Below are 15,345 nucleotides of genomic sequence, written 5' to 3'. Positions count from 1 at the left end.
GATCCGCAGGGGGCCCCACTCCTCGGCCCGGCTCCCCCGGCCCCCCCCCAGCTCGCAGCACGACCCTTCGCATAGCAAACACCCGTAACATCTGGTTTTAAAGGTGAATTTTTATGTAAAATATGCAAAACTCTTGAGAACAAGCTACTCCAGCATCCTGCTCGCCAATGGCAAGAGGTGAAACTCGTACAGGCCCCTGGAGTCTCCCCAGGGGGGGCAATTTGGTGGGGGGTGGAGGTCTCTGCATTTTTAACCAGAGAGGGTGAGGAGGAGCCCACCCGGAGGTGGATCTTCTTCACCACCTGTTTTCCAGCTGCCTTAGGACAGAGGGTACCCACAACTGGGCTATGGCTAGGAAATGTAGCGAGGTAAAGTGCTCTGAGAAAGAACATGTTAATTAACGGTGTCTGGGCGCGGGACCAGCTGTTACACAGTACCTACAGCACCACACAATGCTGGAGGCATCTTGTTACTCGCGGTCCCGTGGAACAAAGTACCTACACACAAGTACCAACACGACTAGGAGGCCTAAGATGGCCACAGCATCGCGTGCGTGCGGGCAGCCGAGACTCAGGGGCAAGCCTCCTGGCTTCCCCATCCTCCAGCCACCTCTTCCTCTTCACTTCCTCCTCCGGCTGTGGTTCTTTAGTTCCTCTAGCTCCTTCTCCATCAGGTGGGACTCAGCTGTGGTCTCGGAGAGCTGCAATGCACAGCGAACAAGAGTGAACTACGCCTCCAACCTCCACCCTGTGCTACAGCTGCAGGGCCAACACTGGATTGGTGACCTCACAGTCTGCTGCCTGCCTCAGACATGCGTGTCAGGACACAAAAGCCCCTCAGAGGTATCAGACAGAGATTGCTCTCCCGCTGAAAAAGCACCTTATGTCACGGCAGCACACAAAGACAGACATTTGTGCCTCAGAAGCTTTTCCGATGTCAGAGCACAACCTTTCTAGAGATGCCACTGAGATTTACAGCTGCGAGCCAGCACCCACATGAGGGAATCTGTCCCCATTTGAGCAAGAGGGAAGCTGAGATTTCACACTTTACTGAGATTGCCTGGAAAACCTGGAGAGCACCTAGGGCTTCTGCTAAGTGCTGCAGCCACAAAAGCCACTTGCCAGCTTTAAAACATGGGAAGAGCGTAAGGAAGGAAGAAGTGTTTGTTCAGACTGACATAAATGCTAAGTCACTTGTTAGACTGAGAATACACATGAATTTCACTGAAAATGTCTCCAGATCTTAAGTACAAAAGCTGCGATCTCTGGGTAAAGTTGAATTTCAGTTTGTTTAGGGCCTGGGAATTCTTTCATCCACAGGTTTACACACCAAATAGATGTCACACCACTTGTCACAGCAGACAGAAGCTTTAATCTTCTGTGACCAGAAACGATGGCTATAACTTAAAAGTCACAGTTGGGGCAGAGGCCAGAGTGGCAAGAAAAGTGCTGTACTTCACACAGAAAGGGAAAGAGTAAACATGGCACTTGCAGGGGCTCCTCTCTAATCAGTCACAGTGCTCACAGAAGTCAAGTTCTGCTGCAGGGGGAACCCTCCCCTCTTCCCACAGAGGGGATCAGACTTTACTCCCACAGTCACTTCACTGTTACAATTGTCTTGCATAGCCGGGTGACACGGAAGGAGCGGGGTGCAGTGAGAATGGCCTCCTCTGGCGGTCCCAGCACCCTTCGATTGGGCATTTCCACTGATGTGAGCAGGTGGCAGCTGGGCAAAGACTCACCATGTCCAGCAGAATATCCACTTTCAGCCGAAGGAGGTTGTTTTCTTCCTCTAACTGCTGGTTCCGTTTGCGCAAGCGCTGCATTTCTCTGCGATCCCCTGTGAAGCTTCCCGATTCTGGAAGGAAGGAAAGAGCTCAAAATACAGATTGTCAGACAACCGTTGCTACTTCAGATGAAAACAAGCTGAGCTGCATTCTACCTGCCACCCACTGGCCATTTTCAAACTTCAGGCTCTGGCCAGCAAGGTTCATAGTGGGGGTGCCATACTCCAGGCCCAGCTCAATCTCACGGGTAGATCTATCCAGCTGCAGGGAGAAGATCACACTCAGCATTTTACAGAAATCCAAAGCCACCCCCTTGCTCTCCCGTTTCTTGGTGACTGGCATTTCATTGGAAGCTGCTGGTCGGACTGCCCCTGAAGCCCGAAATCATCCTTTCTTTGGTCATGTACTGCTGCAGTAGAGGACTGGCTCCTCTAGCCACCATGCCTGCACTTTCTGTCACCCAAACACACCTCCTGGGCTCAGAAACCACTGCTGAGAAGCATTAGGTGAAACAGTTCTGGACTGTGGGTGGGGTGACGATGATCCTTCCCTGAGCTATTGCATTTCTACCTTTATATGTAGTCACCAGCAATCAGAAATGGTGCGCACCATGGGAGGGAAGAGGCACCGCTGGGAGCTCTTGTCAAGGTTATGGTGGCCACAGTAGCAGCCACCTACCCCTGGCCAGCAAACAAGCGTTCCCGCAGGCAAGCCACCAGGACTCACCAGGTGCAGGTTGGAGAGAGAGGCGCATTTCCTGGGGGGGGTCTTCTTCGGGCTGAAGGTGTTCCCGAAGAGAGGCATCGCGCACTGCAGCCTGGGCGTTCAGGGTGCTCCCCACGGCCTTACGCTGCTCCCTGAGCAGGGGGGACGCGGCCGGGCCGAGGCTGCAGGCCAGGAGCCGTGCTGGCAGGACGGGGTCTTCTCCGGCGGCCGCCGGCGCTGCCCGCTTCCACCTACAACGAGGCCCCGGGTGTGCCCCCCCTCACGCTGTGTACCCCGGCCCGTCGGAAAGGGCCAAATGGCGGGGAGAGCTGGCGGGGCGCCTGGGCCCGGGCCACCCGCCCCGGGGCGACAGGCCCGCGCCGGACCGCGCCCCTCCCCGCCGGCACGCGCCTCCCCTCACACCTCCGCCGAGGCGTCACCCGGTGGGGCGAACGGCGCGAGGCTGCCCCCGACGTCACCCCCTCCCCCACGCTCGCGTCCCGCGCCCCCTCCTCTCGCGCCCCCGCCCCGCGCAGGCGCACTCGGCAGCCATCGCCAGTGCCGCGCGGCCGCCTCGGCGCGCGGCGGGGACGCGGGCCACGTCGCCGGCCGAGGTCGCTGGGGAGGGCGGGAGAACCGGAGAGCGTCGCTCCCCGCTCGCGCCGCCGCCGGGGTGGTCCCTCGCTCTGTTTCCCATGCCGGCATCTGGCTGGCGAAGCCGGCGGGCTCGGCGAGGGCCCGGCGGCTGGAAACATAAACACCCCCCGCCCCCCCGCCCTAGAGTGGTAGGGCCAGTCCCGCGGCGCGGGCAGCCGGGCCGAGCTGCGCCCTCGGGATTCGCCCCGTTACGGGTGGGGGAAGCACCTCTCCGGCGAGCCGCGCTGGTTCCCGCCGCTCCGCCTCCGTCACCGCGCCCGTGGGCTCAGCTGCCGCGTGCCCCGGGAGCGGTTTGCGGCCGCTGCGTTGCCACGGCGACGGCGGCGCTCCGCCGCTCCTCCCCGCCGCCTCGGGAGGCGGCGGCCCCCGGGCCCCTGCGGCGCGGGGCCGGCAGCGGCCGTGAGGGGGGTGGCCGCGGAGGGTGCTCCGGGGCTGCCGCCTCGGGAGCGGCCGGGCGAGACCGCGCCGGAGGGCCTGGCTGGCGGGCCGGCTCCCCCCGCGCCGCCCCTCGGTCCGGCGGCTGCGCCGGAGGGGGACGGGCGCGGAGGAGCTGGCGGCGGGGCTCCTCCCGTGGTCGGGGTGCAGCGGGCTTGCCATGTCCGGCCCGCGGGTTCCCGCCAGGTTCCTTCCAGTGCTTGAGCGGGTCGGAAGACCTTTAATTGCTCTTGCAGATGAACAGCGAAAACGCCGTTCGGCAGAGAGTCGCTCCTCGCTTGGGAGCGTGGGAGAGATGGCGGCCCGGGGCCCGGGGTGCCCGAGCTCGGGGTGGTGAGTCAGAAGCTGCAGAGCAGGGACCCGGCAGCTCCTCAGCGAGCTCTCTGCAGCAGCAGGCCCAGTGTCCTGGTTTTCTGCATGTGGTGTAAAGTCCTCCCTTCTCAGCACATGGTGGAATAAATTTAGTTTTATTGTGTTACTTGCTGGCCTGTATTCCGTGGGAGATGGCTTTTGTAGTTGGTTTGGATTATATTTTGAATGAACAGCAGGGGTATGTAGCACAAATAGCTCCAATATTTTTTTTATGTTGCAGAGGCAAGATACCGCTCGTTTTCTAAATTTTATAATTATGTAATCTGTTAGAATTCAGTGATCTGAAGTTACTTGCTTCATTGTTAGAAAAGCTTCTGTTTAGGGCTGTGAGGCTTTCCTCCTCATAGTTCTAATCTAAACACAAATTTTAGATTAATGAGATGGTGAGATGCTGACTTTAAAGGGGAACAATAAAGAAAAGGTGAGGGGGGAAAAAAGCTGGAGTGGGTGGGGGAATAGCAGGCAGACAAACAGAAATGACAGGAAAGAAAGGAGGAAATAAGAGAATCACCAGCCTTTTGATTTGGTTTGTACATGTATTAATGCTCCACAAAAAAAGTTATTTAACAGTCTTTCGTTCTCATAGTGCTTAATTGGCACCCTGCCTGAAGTAAACCAGAAAATTGATTACTTGGCATGAGAATTGGAAAGATACCACAATACCAAGCTTGGTGACTACAGAAAAGAGAAATCTCTGGTGCTGCAGTATCTCCTGGTAGTCCAGTTAAGCAGTAGCTGATTCTGCATACTATAAAAACAGTGGCCTTCTGACCCTGTGTACTAGAGTCCATGCACTGGAGGCTAGTCATTTTTTAATTTAATTTTATTTTTTAATAAGGGACAGGATTATGGGGTGGGGAGGACAGGACAGCAACACCCTTAAAAGCAGAACAAAAACTTGCAGTTCTGAACAAGGGATTTGCGAGGTAGTTGTGGCTCTGTGTGTGCATATATTGGGTAAGAGAGATGAAAAGAAGGGCCAGAAGTGAAAAGAGGGCGAGAACCTGGGAAGAAGAGCTGGAAGAATGTAGAAGTACAATTTTGAACTGAAAAAAACCTTGTAGCTAACCTAGGTGCTTGTAAGACGCGAAGACCAAAGTGAGGAACTGAGCTCTTAACACTCACTCTCTTCTTTTTTTTTAAGTTGCTAAATGCACTGAAAAAATTTGAGTTTCCAAACAAATACTCAGACCTGAAGAGCTGCAGATGAGATAAACATCTCCCTGAGATGCTCAAAGACAAAGACACATATGTTTCTTTTATAAATACTTAAGGTGTTTGTTGGGGGGGGTGGGGGGAGGGAAGGGAACCAATCTTAAGAAGCTCTAGTCAGGTTGTGCCCCACCAGTAACACGGGGGTAGCAATGTTCACCTTCCTTGAAGAAACCTGTATGTTTCAGCACAGTTGTGTGCTTGAGTTCTTGCGCTGAGCAGGATGAGTATTGTAGTAATATGTTATAGTTATTGCAAAACTAAACTCTCTCATTTATCCAGGGTCTCACAGTGATTCTCTGACAGCCTCTTTCTCCAAGGCAGAGACCTCGGCATGTGAGGTGAATGCACACTTCTGTGTGCCTGGATGCCAGCATGTGTGCATAGTAAGAGTGTCAGAGTTGGTAGGGCCTGTAAGTGAGTTCAGAAAGTTCTCCTGAGGTTTGAGAGCAAGAAAAAGAGGTTCAGTGTCTGATTTTTGGTGTGATTCACTTCAGAAGTCTTTCTTCTTTTGCATGGTTTTACTAAATGTCACTTCTCAACAAACTCCATTTCCTTGAAAAACGCTGTGGAATTTCCTTGCTGCACCAACCTCTCAGGCTATTTTGGCAGTAGCTTTTTGTTGTTTCTTCATTTACATTGGGTAGATACTGAGACAAGAGCTGACCATGGCTGTTTCTAGCATTGCCTCTTAATACGTCACATCGGTCTCCTGCCAGTAGGTAATTTGACATACATTTTAAGTGATGTTAAAAGCATTACCATGTAGCACTGTGCATCCCTCTGTGCCTGACACACTGTGGGGAAGTGAACACCCAGTGCCCACTCTCTTTCCTGGGACGTAACTAGAGATATCACTTAGAATCTGCAAAAGCTCATTAAATGGTGAAGAACCTATATATTACAGTCATTGTGTAAGGTAACTGTGTATCCTTTTATGAAGACATCTTTGGGAACACTGATGGAAGGCTAAGAGAGTGACAGAACAAAGATAGGGCTGTAGCACATGACAATGTGGAAGTTTTGGAATACACCCAAGCTGTTCTTGGTAGCCTCATTTGGACTGTGTTCTTTGGCTTTTCCAGTTCACAAGCCATGCAGAATCTATAGCTTAAATCAGGGGTCCTCAAACTACGGCCCACGAGTTGGATACGGCCCCCCAGGGTTCTCAATCCGGCCCCTGGTATTTACAGAACCCCCCCGCCGGGGGTTGGGGGGGGGAACCAAGCAGCTGCCACTTAATCCACGTGCCGGCCCCCGGTTTAAAAAGTTTGAGGACCCCTGGCTTAGATGGTCTCAGAGGCTATTTTAACTCCATAGTGTTTCTCTTGCCTTCTTGCAGATACACTGCAGGATTATTATTGTTCTTTGTTACATTAATAACTTTAGGGAAGCCCCACTGACTGATGAATTCAGTAGACTTACTCTAGCTTTACCCTGATGTCAAAGAGAATATCTGTTGTAATTAGTGCTGCTTGAAACTTCCTACATTGACTGGTAGGCTAAATGAGACTGAGTTTAAAACCTATAAAAGAAATTACTTTTGGCACATTGAAATTAATTCCATGCCCAATGGAATAATTTCTTCAGTAGCGAGATAATTCCTGTCGCCTCAGTGCTCTGCAGTTAATGATGTTCCTCCTTTTAGTATCCTAGATATTAAATCTCTCACCTATAATTTATTGACAAAGCAGACGTCTATTTTTCTCTCTGTTTCTTCTTTTCATTATAGCCAACTCAAGAGATAGAAGAACAGCTGTTTCACCACTTTGCAGAGAATGCTGCTTTTCTCTTGCTTGACTGTTGCAGATTGCACCACTAGGAGGCCCTCATTAAAGAGCTTATAGCTAGGCAAAAAAAAGCACAAGGACAGTGAAATGACATAGAGAAACGCATCCCCACAGGAGTAATCTGAAACTAATACTTATCCTATAAATAGAGATTTTTGGAGTGCTGTGCAGGCCTCAATTAATTATTGCAAGAATCCTAATATCCAACCATCAGTTGTACTGTAACTTTTGAGGATACTGGGGTGTCATGGGTGCATATCCCTGCATTGAATCATCAAGGCATAGCCAGGAAAGTTCATGCCTTTGTCTTCTCGATAGTAAAGGTCTTGATAATGTAAGTAAAATAATAACATGGGATAAAGCACGATTTTGGTTTCCAGTCATGTCTGCCCTCTGTCTTTCACCCATCAAATATGCCTTCACCTAGTTCACCTCTGCCTTCTCTGTTTAAGCTAATTACTTATTCCTGGGTTTTTAATTTTCTTGCACTTTTCACAGCAGGCTTTTATTGTCTCCTAAAAAGTTCTAAATATCTGCACTAACAGTCTGCCTGATTGTTCTCTTTTGCTAACATGACCCTCTTTACAGAAGGCGGGAAGAAGAAATGTTTTCATCCTTTTTTTTGCCAAATTGTGTGCTGCTTTGCTTACTGGCTCTTCAAAGCTGCAGTCGCTGCTTTGGCTGAAATGTAGACTTTGTTATTCAAAAGAACAGTGTGTCTGTGATCTGTTAACTAAAAAGTGTACAGAGTTGACATTTTTCTTTCCTTAAACCTTCGATTTTTCTCTTCACTGCTAGATCAAGCCTTGTATATCTGCTTCTGTTCTGGTTTCCCAAGGTCATGTTTTGGTTACTGATGAAGCTGAGACAGCTTTGCAGTGCAATTTCAGAATGGATGATAGGTGAGAGTAGTTCTGCTCCTGTCAGGAAATGTAGCCCGTGCAAGCTGTAGGCTCCAAATTGAGTTATGCCTTGTCTTTCAAACTCAGTTTCTGCTCTTCTTCCCTGAATTCACACATACACATTCTACACATTTAGATTGGTTTACTTGGGCCTTTCTTACATGTATTAATGTGTAAAACTTGTGTCTTCTGCTCTAAGTGGCAAAAGGGTATATGAAGCTGTGATGCTGTATACAAAGTTTCCGGGCTTCTCAAGAGGTTTTCCAATCATGGTTTGCCATTCTGGCCACACTGTTCACCTTAAAGAGTTTAAGCAAATATGTAGGCAGTTCAGCCACTCAGGCGCTCGGGATAGAATCTGTCACTTCTGACAGAGTTTGCAATGAGGCTGACCTTGGTGACTGGGTAAGAGGTTCAGAGGACGTGTGCAGTCCACACAGCAGTGAAAGCTTGTGTTAAGCTCTATTTCATTTTGTTCCCGTTACCTGGCTACTCCTTGTTTGCTGCCATGTCTGTCTTTTCATTCTTCTCTTTGTCTCTTACTTTCACTCATCTGTTTCCTTGGGTCACTTAAGATGTCCTTTCCAGGAAATGATGAAATATTAAACCTCCAGTCTGTAGAGTCCTGATCAGTGGATGCAGGGAAAGAGAATACCAGGGAAAGGATCTCTTGGTATGGGTCAGTTTCTTATGCTTTGTTGTGACCCTGCAGAGCTGGCAGCTGCTGCAGGCAAGATGTTAGGCCTTCAGGCTGAGCTGCCATGTTTTCATAAGGGACAGCAAGCAGAGCCTGCATTCTAAATCCCCTTCTAAGCTTATTTTATCTCATGCCTTAGATGAACATCAGCTGTGCTTTGTCCATACAAACATGTGAACTGCATCATGAGATACTGTGAAGCTTAGTGTGTATAGCGCGCTATGAAGATGGGGGGGAAATGCTAAGTATTCTTTTCTCTTCCGTGTTCTTTCACAGTTCTTTCTTTCTCTCCATGTAGGCACACTACCAACCCCAAGAAATTACACTAACTGGTACTATTTATTCCCAGCTGGAACCAGAAAAAATCAAGATAAACAGTCTGCTGTCACCAAAGGGACAGGAGAGTCATAAGAACACTGATGTAAGCAGTTCTCCCTAGTTCCTGCTAATCTAAATAGGAATTTTGTGTCCAAACCAGGTGGTCATTTTTCTTCTCAAGGTGCCTTGATCCACAGGTCTTACTGATTCTTTGTGTTAGAAAGTTATGCCTGTGGGGGGCCTCTTATCAAAGGCAAAAAATGGAAGTAATGTGGGCTTTAGATGATGTGGCGTCTGCAGTAGCGTCAGAATGGACTGTGTGACCCAGAAAGTCCTTTCCAGTCCTGGGGCTCTGCTGCAAGCTTGTATGCAGATGAGGCAGCTTTCCAGGGTTTCAGGGAGTGCAGATGACTGCTCACTGGTGGCCTGAACTAGTCTGGGGTAAAAGTTATTCAGGGACACCTGGAGATTTAGAACTCATTCCTATGAGACCTGTGAAGGCTAGGTACTGTAGTACTTAAAATGGGAGGTCCAGTTGTTTTGGTTTGGTTTCCCCTTATTTCTGTGGTGTTCTAAGGCTTGAAAATATGAGGCATAACTAGGACCGAGCAGAAGATGGTCTTGATAGCTCAACAGTTGTCATATAAATAGCTGGATGGTGTCAGCATGTTCAGCAGCAGTGAAGTAGGATCTTCATTGGTTCACAAGGGAGAGAGAACCCTGAAAATACAAATTTTGAATTTGCATTGTATGCCCAAGTAAAATGAGCCGTATGGAGAGTGTTTCCTCTGCATAAATGTTGTTCTAAGTCTTGAATTCTGAACTTATGAACTGTGTTTTTCATGCTGCTTTCTTCCCCCAGATTCTGTCAAGATGCCAAGCAGTCCAGAGGAGACTGGTAAGCACTCTGTACAAGAATGTAAGATAAAAATATGGTCACAGAGATGTGCAGCCAGCAAGTGGACGTGCCACAAGCTAAGGGTTTCGTGAAAAGTATCCATTGCTGACCTCTTCATCTTGTTCCTATTACTGACAAGTTTGTTGGTTTGAGTGGTTTTTTTGATCAATTTGTCAGATGACATGAAAAAAGAGTTGTTCCTTAACTATTCAGATATAGTTTCTTGAAGTCCTCAGCAGTCTTCTCATTTTCTAAGTTTGATCCTACTAATTTAGAACACGTGCCCCACAAGCACCTTTTGCACTTCCTTTGATGTTTAGGGATTCCTGCTCATTGCAGGTCATCATTCCACAGGCAATGCTTGCTGTCTGTATTGTACCCTTCAGCCAAGACACAGCAGGCGTTTCCTTTAGAAAAGAAGTCAGTGAAGAATATGGCACAGGAAAAATGATCCTTAATGTTGACTTATGCACTAAATGCTTAAATATTGTGAAGAATCTCATATTTTTAATGTTACTGGGAGGGAACGTTTAATATTTAGGAACTGGTTCCCAGCTCACACACATCTATGTAATTTGATTAATTTTGGAAATAAAAGCAGATGAAAATCTGAGAGTCTCTGAAGATTTAAATCTTGCCAGCCTGAAAGAAAGCTGAATTGTTTTCATGGGTCAGCATACAGGCTGTTCTCACAATTCATTCATTCATTTACTGCTGAAGTAATGCGCTACTTCAGTTCCAAGATTAAACAACTGGTAGTGATAGCTGCTTGTCAGGGGTTGTGTCAGTGTGTCAAGCCTTGTGTAGAACACGGGAAAGCTTGTAATTGAAATGGAGACAGGTGAGCCAGTGTCCAGCTGGCTGCAAATAAGGATAATCAAGTCAGTAAAAAATGGGGATTGCAGTTTCCAAAACAAATGTCCTAATTTGATACTTAGTCACCTAGACAAGTAGTGACGCCTTCCAAAATGCTCCATAATAAGCATTTATTTTGCAGTTAATGGGAACTGAAGGTGCCTGGCACTTCAGCTTTTGGTATTTAATTATAAGCCTCTGATTTAATTCCCGTTTTGAAATTCTGAGACCTGAATGACCTGGATGATGGACTAATGCAAGAGCATTACCACTGTACTTGGAAACAGAGTAGCAAATTACTTTGCAATGTCTAATAGGAATTCATTGGGGTTTTTAGACATGTTTTTTGTTAGTAGTTTAGGAGAAAGGAAAATATGGTTCTTTGTCACACAAAGAAGGAAAAAAAAGTTCTAAGCACAGCCAAGAAAGTAAGTCAGAAGGGAAAAAGCAAGAGAAGGATATCTGGGCAAAGTAGCATGGAAAAAAGTATGAATGGTGGAAAAAACAATAAATGTACACAGAGCCTGCCCTGAGTAGGAGGCTGGAAATGCTGAACCTGACAGAAGCCAGTAAGAATATTCAGTACTGATAGTGTCAGTTATTTATTTCTTTACAAATGCTTTGGAAATAAATTGAATTATATTGTTCTTAAATTGAAGTTAAGAAGAATGTGTGTATTGTTATATGCTGTGATTTCCCCCCCTCCCCCTCCCCGTCTTGTATGTTGAAGAGGGGGAAAAGAAATAGGTGACCAGTCATAAGGTCTGCCTGTTCCATTAAAATCTAAAGCCCTAGAAAACAACCTGGCAGGAGAGCAAATTATTCTCTTTAAAACCTGAAGATAGATATATCAAAAATTTTCTTTTATATTTACTCATGTTGCAGAGGACTTCTCCTGGCATAACAACTTACTCTGCTTCCATCATGCTGTTTTCTATATATTTTTGTGATGAATATTTGTGCTGTCACGTGCCTATCAGCAAGTGGAAGCAACAACTTTTGTTTCTCTTGACCAAGCTAAATCAACTTTGGTGTATTTTTTCTTTTAATATACACTATTAGAGCAATCCTGCCAGGCTCTAGATCACTTTTATTTTTTGGAATCCTTGTCTTTTGCTTATATTTCAATATCATCAAAGTGATATTGCCATGCTGCCAGCATATCAATTTCTCTTACCAAACCCAGGGTCTTGCCATTACAGAGTGTTACAAAACGCCCCCTGACACGTGCTGCTTTGTCACTGTGGAGTGGCAAAGAGGGAGCTTGTTTCACTGAGCAATTATGCTGGGAGTGGATATTTGAGAGAGATTAGTTTGCTTGTAAAACTGCCTTAGAGAAACACAGTAATCATGTGATGTTAGTGCCATTTTTTCACCCAGATCTGCACATTGAAACACACTTGTATGTTGTGCTTTTTTATTTTGTTAAACCAATTTATGAAGACAGTAAGTCTTGAGGGAAGAAGTCTTCCAAACTTGCTTCTGTTGGAGGCAGCTGACTTGGCTGGGCTGTTTATGGACTAGTTCCATCAGCTACTTTTTGCTAGATAAGGACACTACCCTGGTGTCGTAGCTATTTTGCAAGCCTATAATTGCCTTCTGTGACCCTGAAATTTCTCCTGCCATTTCAGCAGGAGAGGATGTTTTTATTCTTTGCCCATGACTGCAATGTGGTGCTGCTAGCACTACTGGCTGCTGTATTTTGCCCTAGAAACAGCTATGTTTCATTCCTCAAAATTTTTCTGTCTTGCCTTTTTCTTGAAGGAACTGAGACATAGACAAGTTTCTAGCAAGTACCAACCTCATCCAACAAGCAAAGTCTTCTAAATCCAAACAGGTAAAATATTTTTAAGAAAGTTACTTTTCCAGGTATAGAATGTGGAAGAAAAGGTAAAATAATATTTATTTCACTAAGACTTTGCAGACTTGTTCAGAAGGCCTTTGCTATGCTGTAATATGTGCTCTCCATGCGAGAAGTGGGAGAGGGTGTGTACATATAGGTGTATATGTTAGTTCTTGACAGCTGGAACCCGTCAAAGCTTCTTGTGTGTATCCTCTTGTGTGTGTCTAATTAATGCAAATACTTCCTTAGGTACTCGATTCACTGACATGTGCTAGGCGAGGGGAATCTGGACTGCTAGTATTTAATATTTCAAATCTCCACACCCAAGATGCAAAGCTTGAAAAGGATAAGAAGGAAAGTGTCAGAAGCAGTCTCAACATATGCTTAAAACTAAAAGACTAAAAATAGCACCTCATCATAGAGAGGTGAGGTAATGTTTGGAGAAGGATGGGAGATACTGAATTTTTCTCTCTCCTGCTGACATAGCTGATCTTGTTGGCATTCACATATGACTTGCAATACAGAAAAGATTCTTAAGGGCAGTTGCTCGTGTAAAGGGAGTGTGGAAGGGGGATTGCTTTGCATGTCTTAGTGTTGCTTTTTTGACAGTTTTTCTGCACAGATCCTGTCCCTAAGCCACTAAGGTCCCTTCCCTGTCCCCCACTAAAACTTTTTTTCTTCCCGAGAAGAATAGGTGAGAGGACTTTACTCCTTTCTCTGGAAGCAGGTCCTCTAAGAGAGTTGAAAGAGCTTCTGTTGTGTTGAACTATTGACAAGTAGAGCTTCCAAACCTTAGTGCTTTGGATATATTTTTAGTCTCATAATGATGACAGTTCTGAAGTCTATAGCATTGTGTGCTTCTCAACAGGCTTCCCTTAGCAGTTGCTCTTCAGGAACTTCAAATAATGTTGGTGACAATTTATATACTGCATACTTATTCTAGCTGTGTCTGGAATTTCCTTCCCTGCCTTTTTTTGCCTATCAAATATACTTGAATTCCTCCTAAAGCAACACCCAGAAAAGTTGTCCCCCCAGATAGTTCAGCCTTCTGAGATGATTCACAGACACTTTTACTTTAGAGAGAGTTCCTTCAAGGCCAGTCAGTCACTTCTTACAATTGCCTGGGTTGAAAGATGGTTGCTATTCTTACCTCCAATTTGCTATTGCCACTTTAGCACTGTGATAGCTGAGGGTGGGGAACAGTGGCTGGTCGGTTAGGAACATCTCATGGCTGCAGTTTAATACTGAATACTATGTTGAAATCAAAGATTTGAGTGTCATGTGATTTCCTAGTTGTCGTACTCATTGCCCTAAGAACAGAGGTCATGTGTGCAATTTGGTCTCAGAAACTCTGACCTATTCCTCTGTCTTGGATTGCCTGGCCATTAAAGCAGGAAGGTCTGCCTTAATAATGCAGTGGGAAAATAAGCGGCGACAGACAAAACAGGAAGGAAAACTGCAGTAGGAACTACTGGTGTATATTGAACCAAGTGGGAGTTGTGCACCCACACTGAGTTTCAGAGACACCTGTATGTCATTCATAATCACCAATTCAGCAAAAACATGAGGAGGGGAGGTGAAAAGCATTCTTCAGATACAGACAGAGGAAATATTTAAGAAATAGACACGCTTCCATTAAGGCTGGTAAAGAAACCATGATAATCCTAGGAAAAGGGAACAAGGGATAAAACAAGAATAATCAGGCTAATGAATCTGTGAAGTTCAAAGGCGCAAGATTGAAGAAAATTATTAGCTGGACCATTACTGAAAATTAAGTCTCTATATGTGGCAAAATCAAGGAAACACAGTATTTTAAAGCTAATTACAACTGCTGAGAACTCTGTATATTATTCTAAGCTAAAAATAACTGTGTGATGATGTACTCAATGCCTATCCAAGTTTTAGGGTTTGAAAAACAAACTGCTTATGATCTCTTCTGGCCACTAGCCTGGCAAACATATGGAATACAAATGGAGCAAGATTGTTTTTTTCTGTGATTTACATACAAACTGACTTGCAGAAGCAGCAGGCAAAGCCAAGAGTAGAAAACTGGCCAAAAGAAGAGCATGTTCAGTTCTGCAGCATGGCTGGTTTAAAAGAAAAGCTTACCAACTGAGACACTGAGCTAGAAAGCCTTAACTTTTCCAAAGTCATAAGGTATGTGGAAACGCTGTGAAAATGATTAGTTTTTCAAGTAAAGATTCTTCAAAGTTTGGGTTTTTTTTAAACAAAGAATGTCTCAAATACCAGTGCTGAACCTCTTCCAAGTGTGAATTTAAAAATGTGGGGTTTTTTTTGTAAAATGCCATTCTTTGATGTGACTGGTGAATTCCACTGTGACCTGGAAATTAAAAAAAATTTTATTAGCTGCACTTTAAATACTTCTTTCTGAAGCATGCCAGTGAAAATGCTGTCCTGAGTACAAAACAGAGCAGTGTACTCAAAGTCGTTATTCAACCTGCTTGACAACAGAAGCACTCAGCTTCTGTGAGCTGGAATGTATGGGGGGGGGCAGGGGGGGGAACTCAAAACATTCTATGAATTATGCTTTTTTTTGCTGTAACACTGAAAACTCTACTTGCCTATGTTCTGTGGAAAAAGCTGCTTTGCTTTGTGTCTTTTTCAGATTAATTTTCAATGCTCGTGTGTGAATAAGTTACAGAAGCATTGACTCTTTTAGCCATAACAGTTAAGACAATATTTGCAGTACTTTCAGCTTGTTCGTATTAGGAGTTACAATTTCTTTGGTGTGAAGAATGCGCACACAGTCCTGTGTTCTGCAGCATGGCAGATGCATCCATGGGCAATTTTCTTGTTTTAATTCCCTTTCTGATGAGTTATTGTGGTTAAATCAAGTTTTCTGCCTCAGCTTCCT

At 45.9% G+C, this 15,345-nt stretch overlaps 1 protein-coding gene and 1 long non-coding RNA gene across 2 annotated transcripts; one reads left to right on the top strand and one right to left on the bottom strand.

The window, feature by feature from the left end:
- Nucleotides 1-90: 90 nt before the first annotated feature.
- CBY1 (chibby 1, beta catenin antagonist) lies at nt 91-3,618 on the bottom strand. The gene is made up of 5 exons (XM_080393827.1): nt 3,356-3,618; nt 2,513-2,742; nt 1,942-2,047; nt 1,742-1,857; nt 91-700 (listed from the first exon to the last, which is right to left on the bottom strand). Exons 2-5 carry the CDS (start codon nt 2,588-2,590, stop codon nt 620-622), a joined length of 381 nt encoding a protein of 126 aa, XP_080249953.1. The 5' UTR covers nt 2,591-2,742; nt 3,356-3,618; the 3' UTR covers nt 91-619.
- Nucleotides 3,619-4,245: 627 nt separating this feature from the next.
- On the top strand, nt 4,246-14,811 carry LOC308066488. Its single transcript, XR_013929165.1, has 3 exons — nt 4,246-8,977; nt 9,737-9,772; nt 12,392-14,811. It is a non-coding gene; the product is annotated as an uncharacterized lncRNA (long non-coding RNA).
- The last annotated feature ends 534 nt before the right edge of the window (nt 14,812-15,345 follow it).

Source organism: Falco punctatus (assembly GCF_963210335.1).
Source record: "Falco punctatus genome assembly, chromosome: 6".
NCBI lineage: Eukaryota > Metazoa > Chordata > Aves > Falconiformes > Falconidae > Falco > Falco punctatus.
The sequence above is the reverse complement of the archived record's forward strand: the minus strand, read 5'-3'. Positions and strand labels throughout refer to the sequence as shown.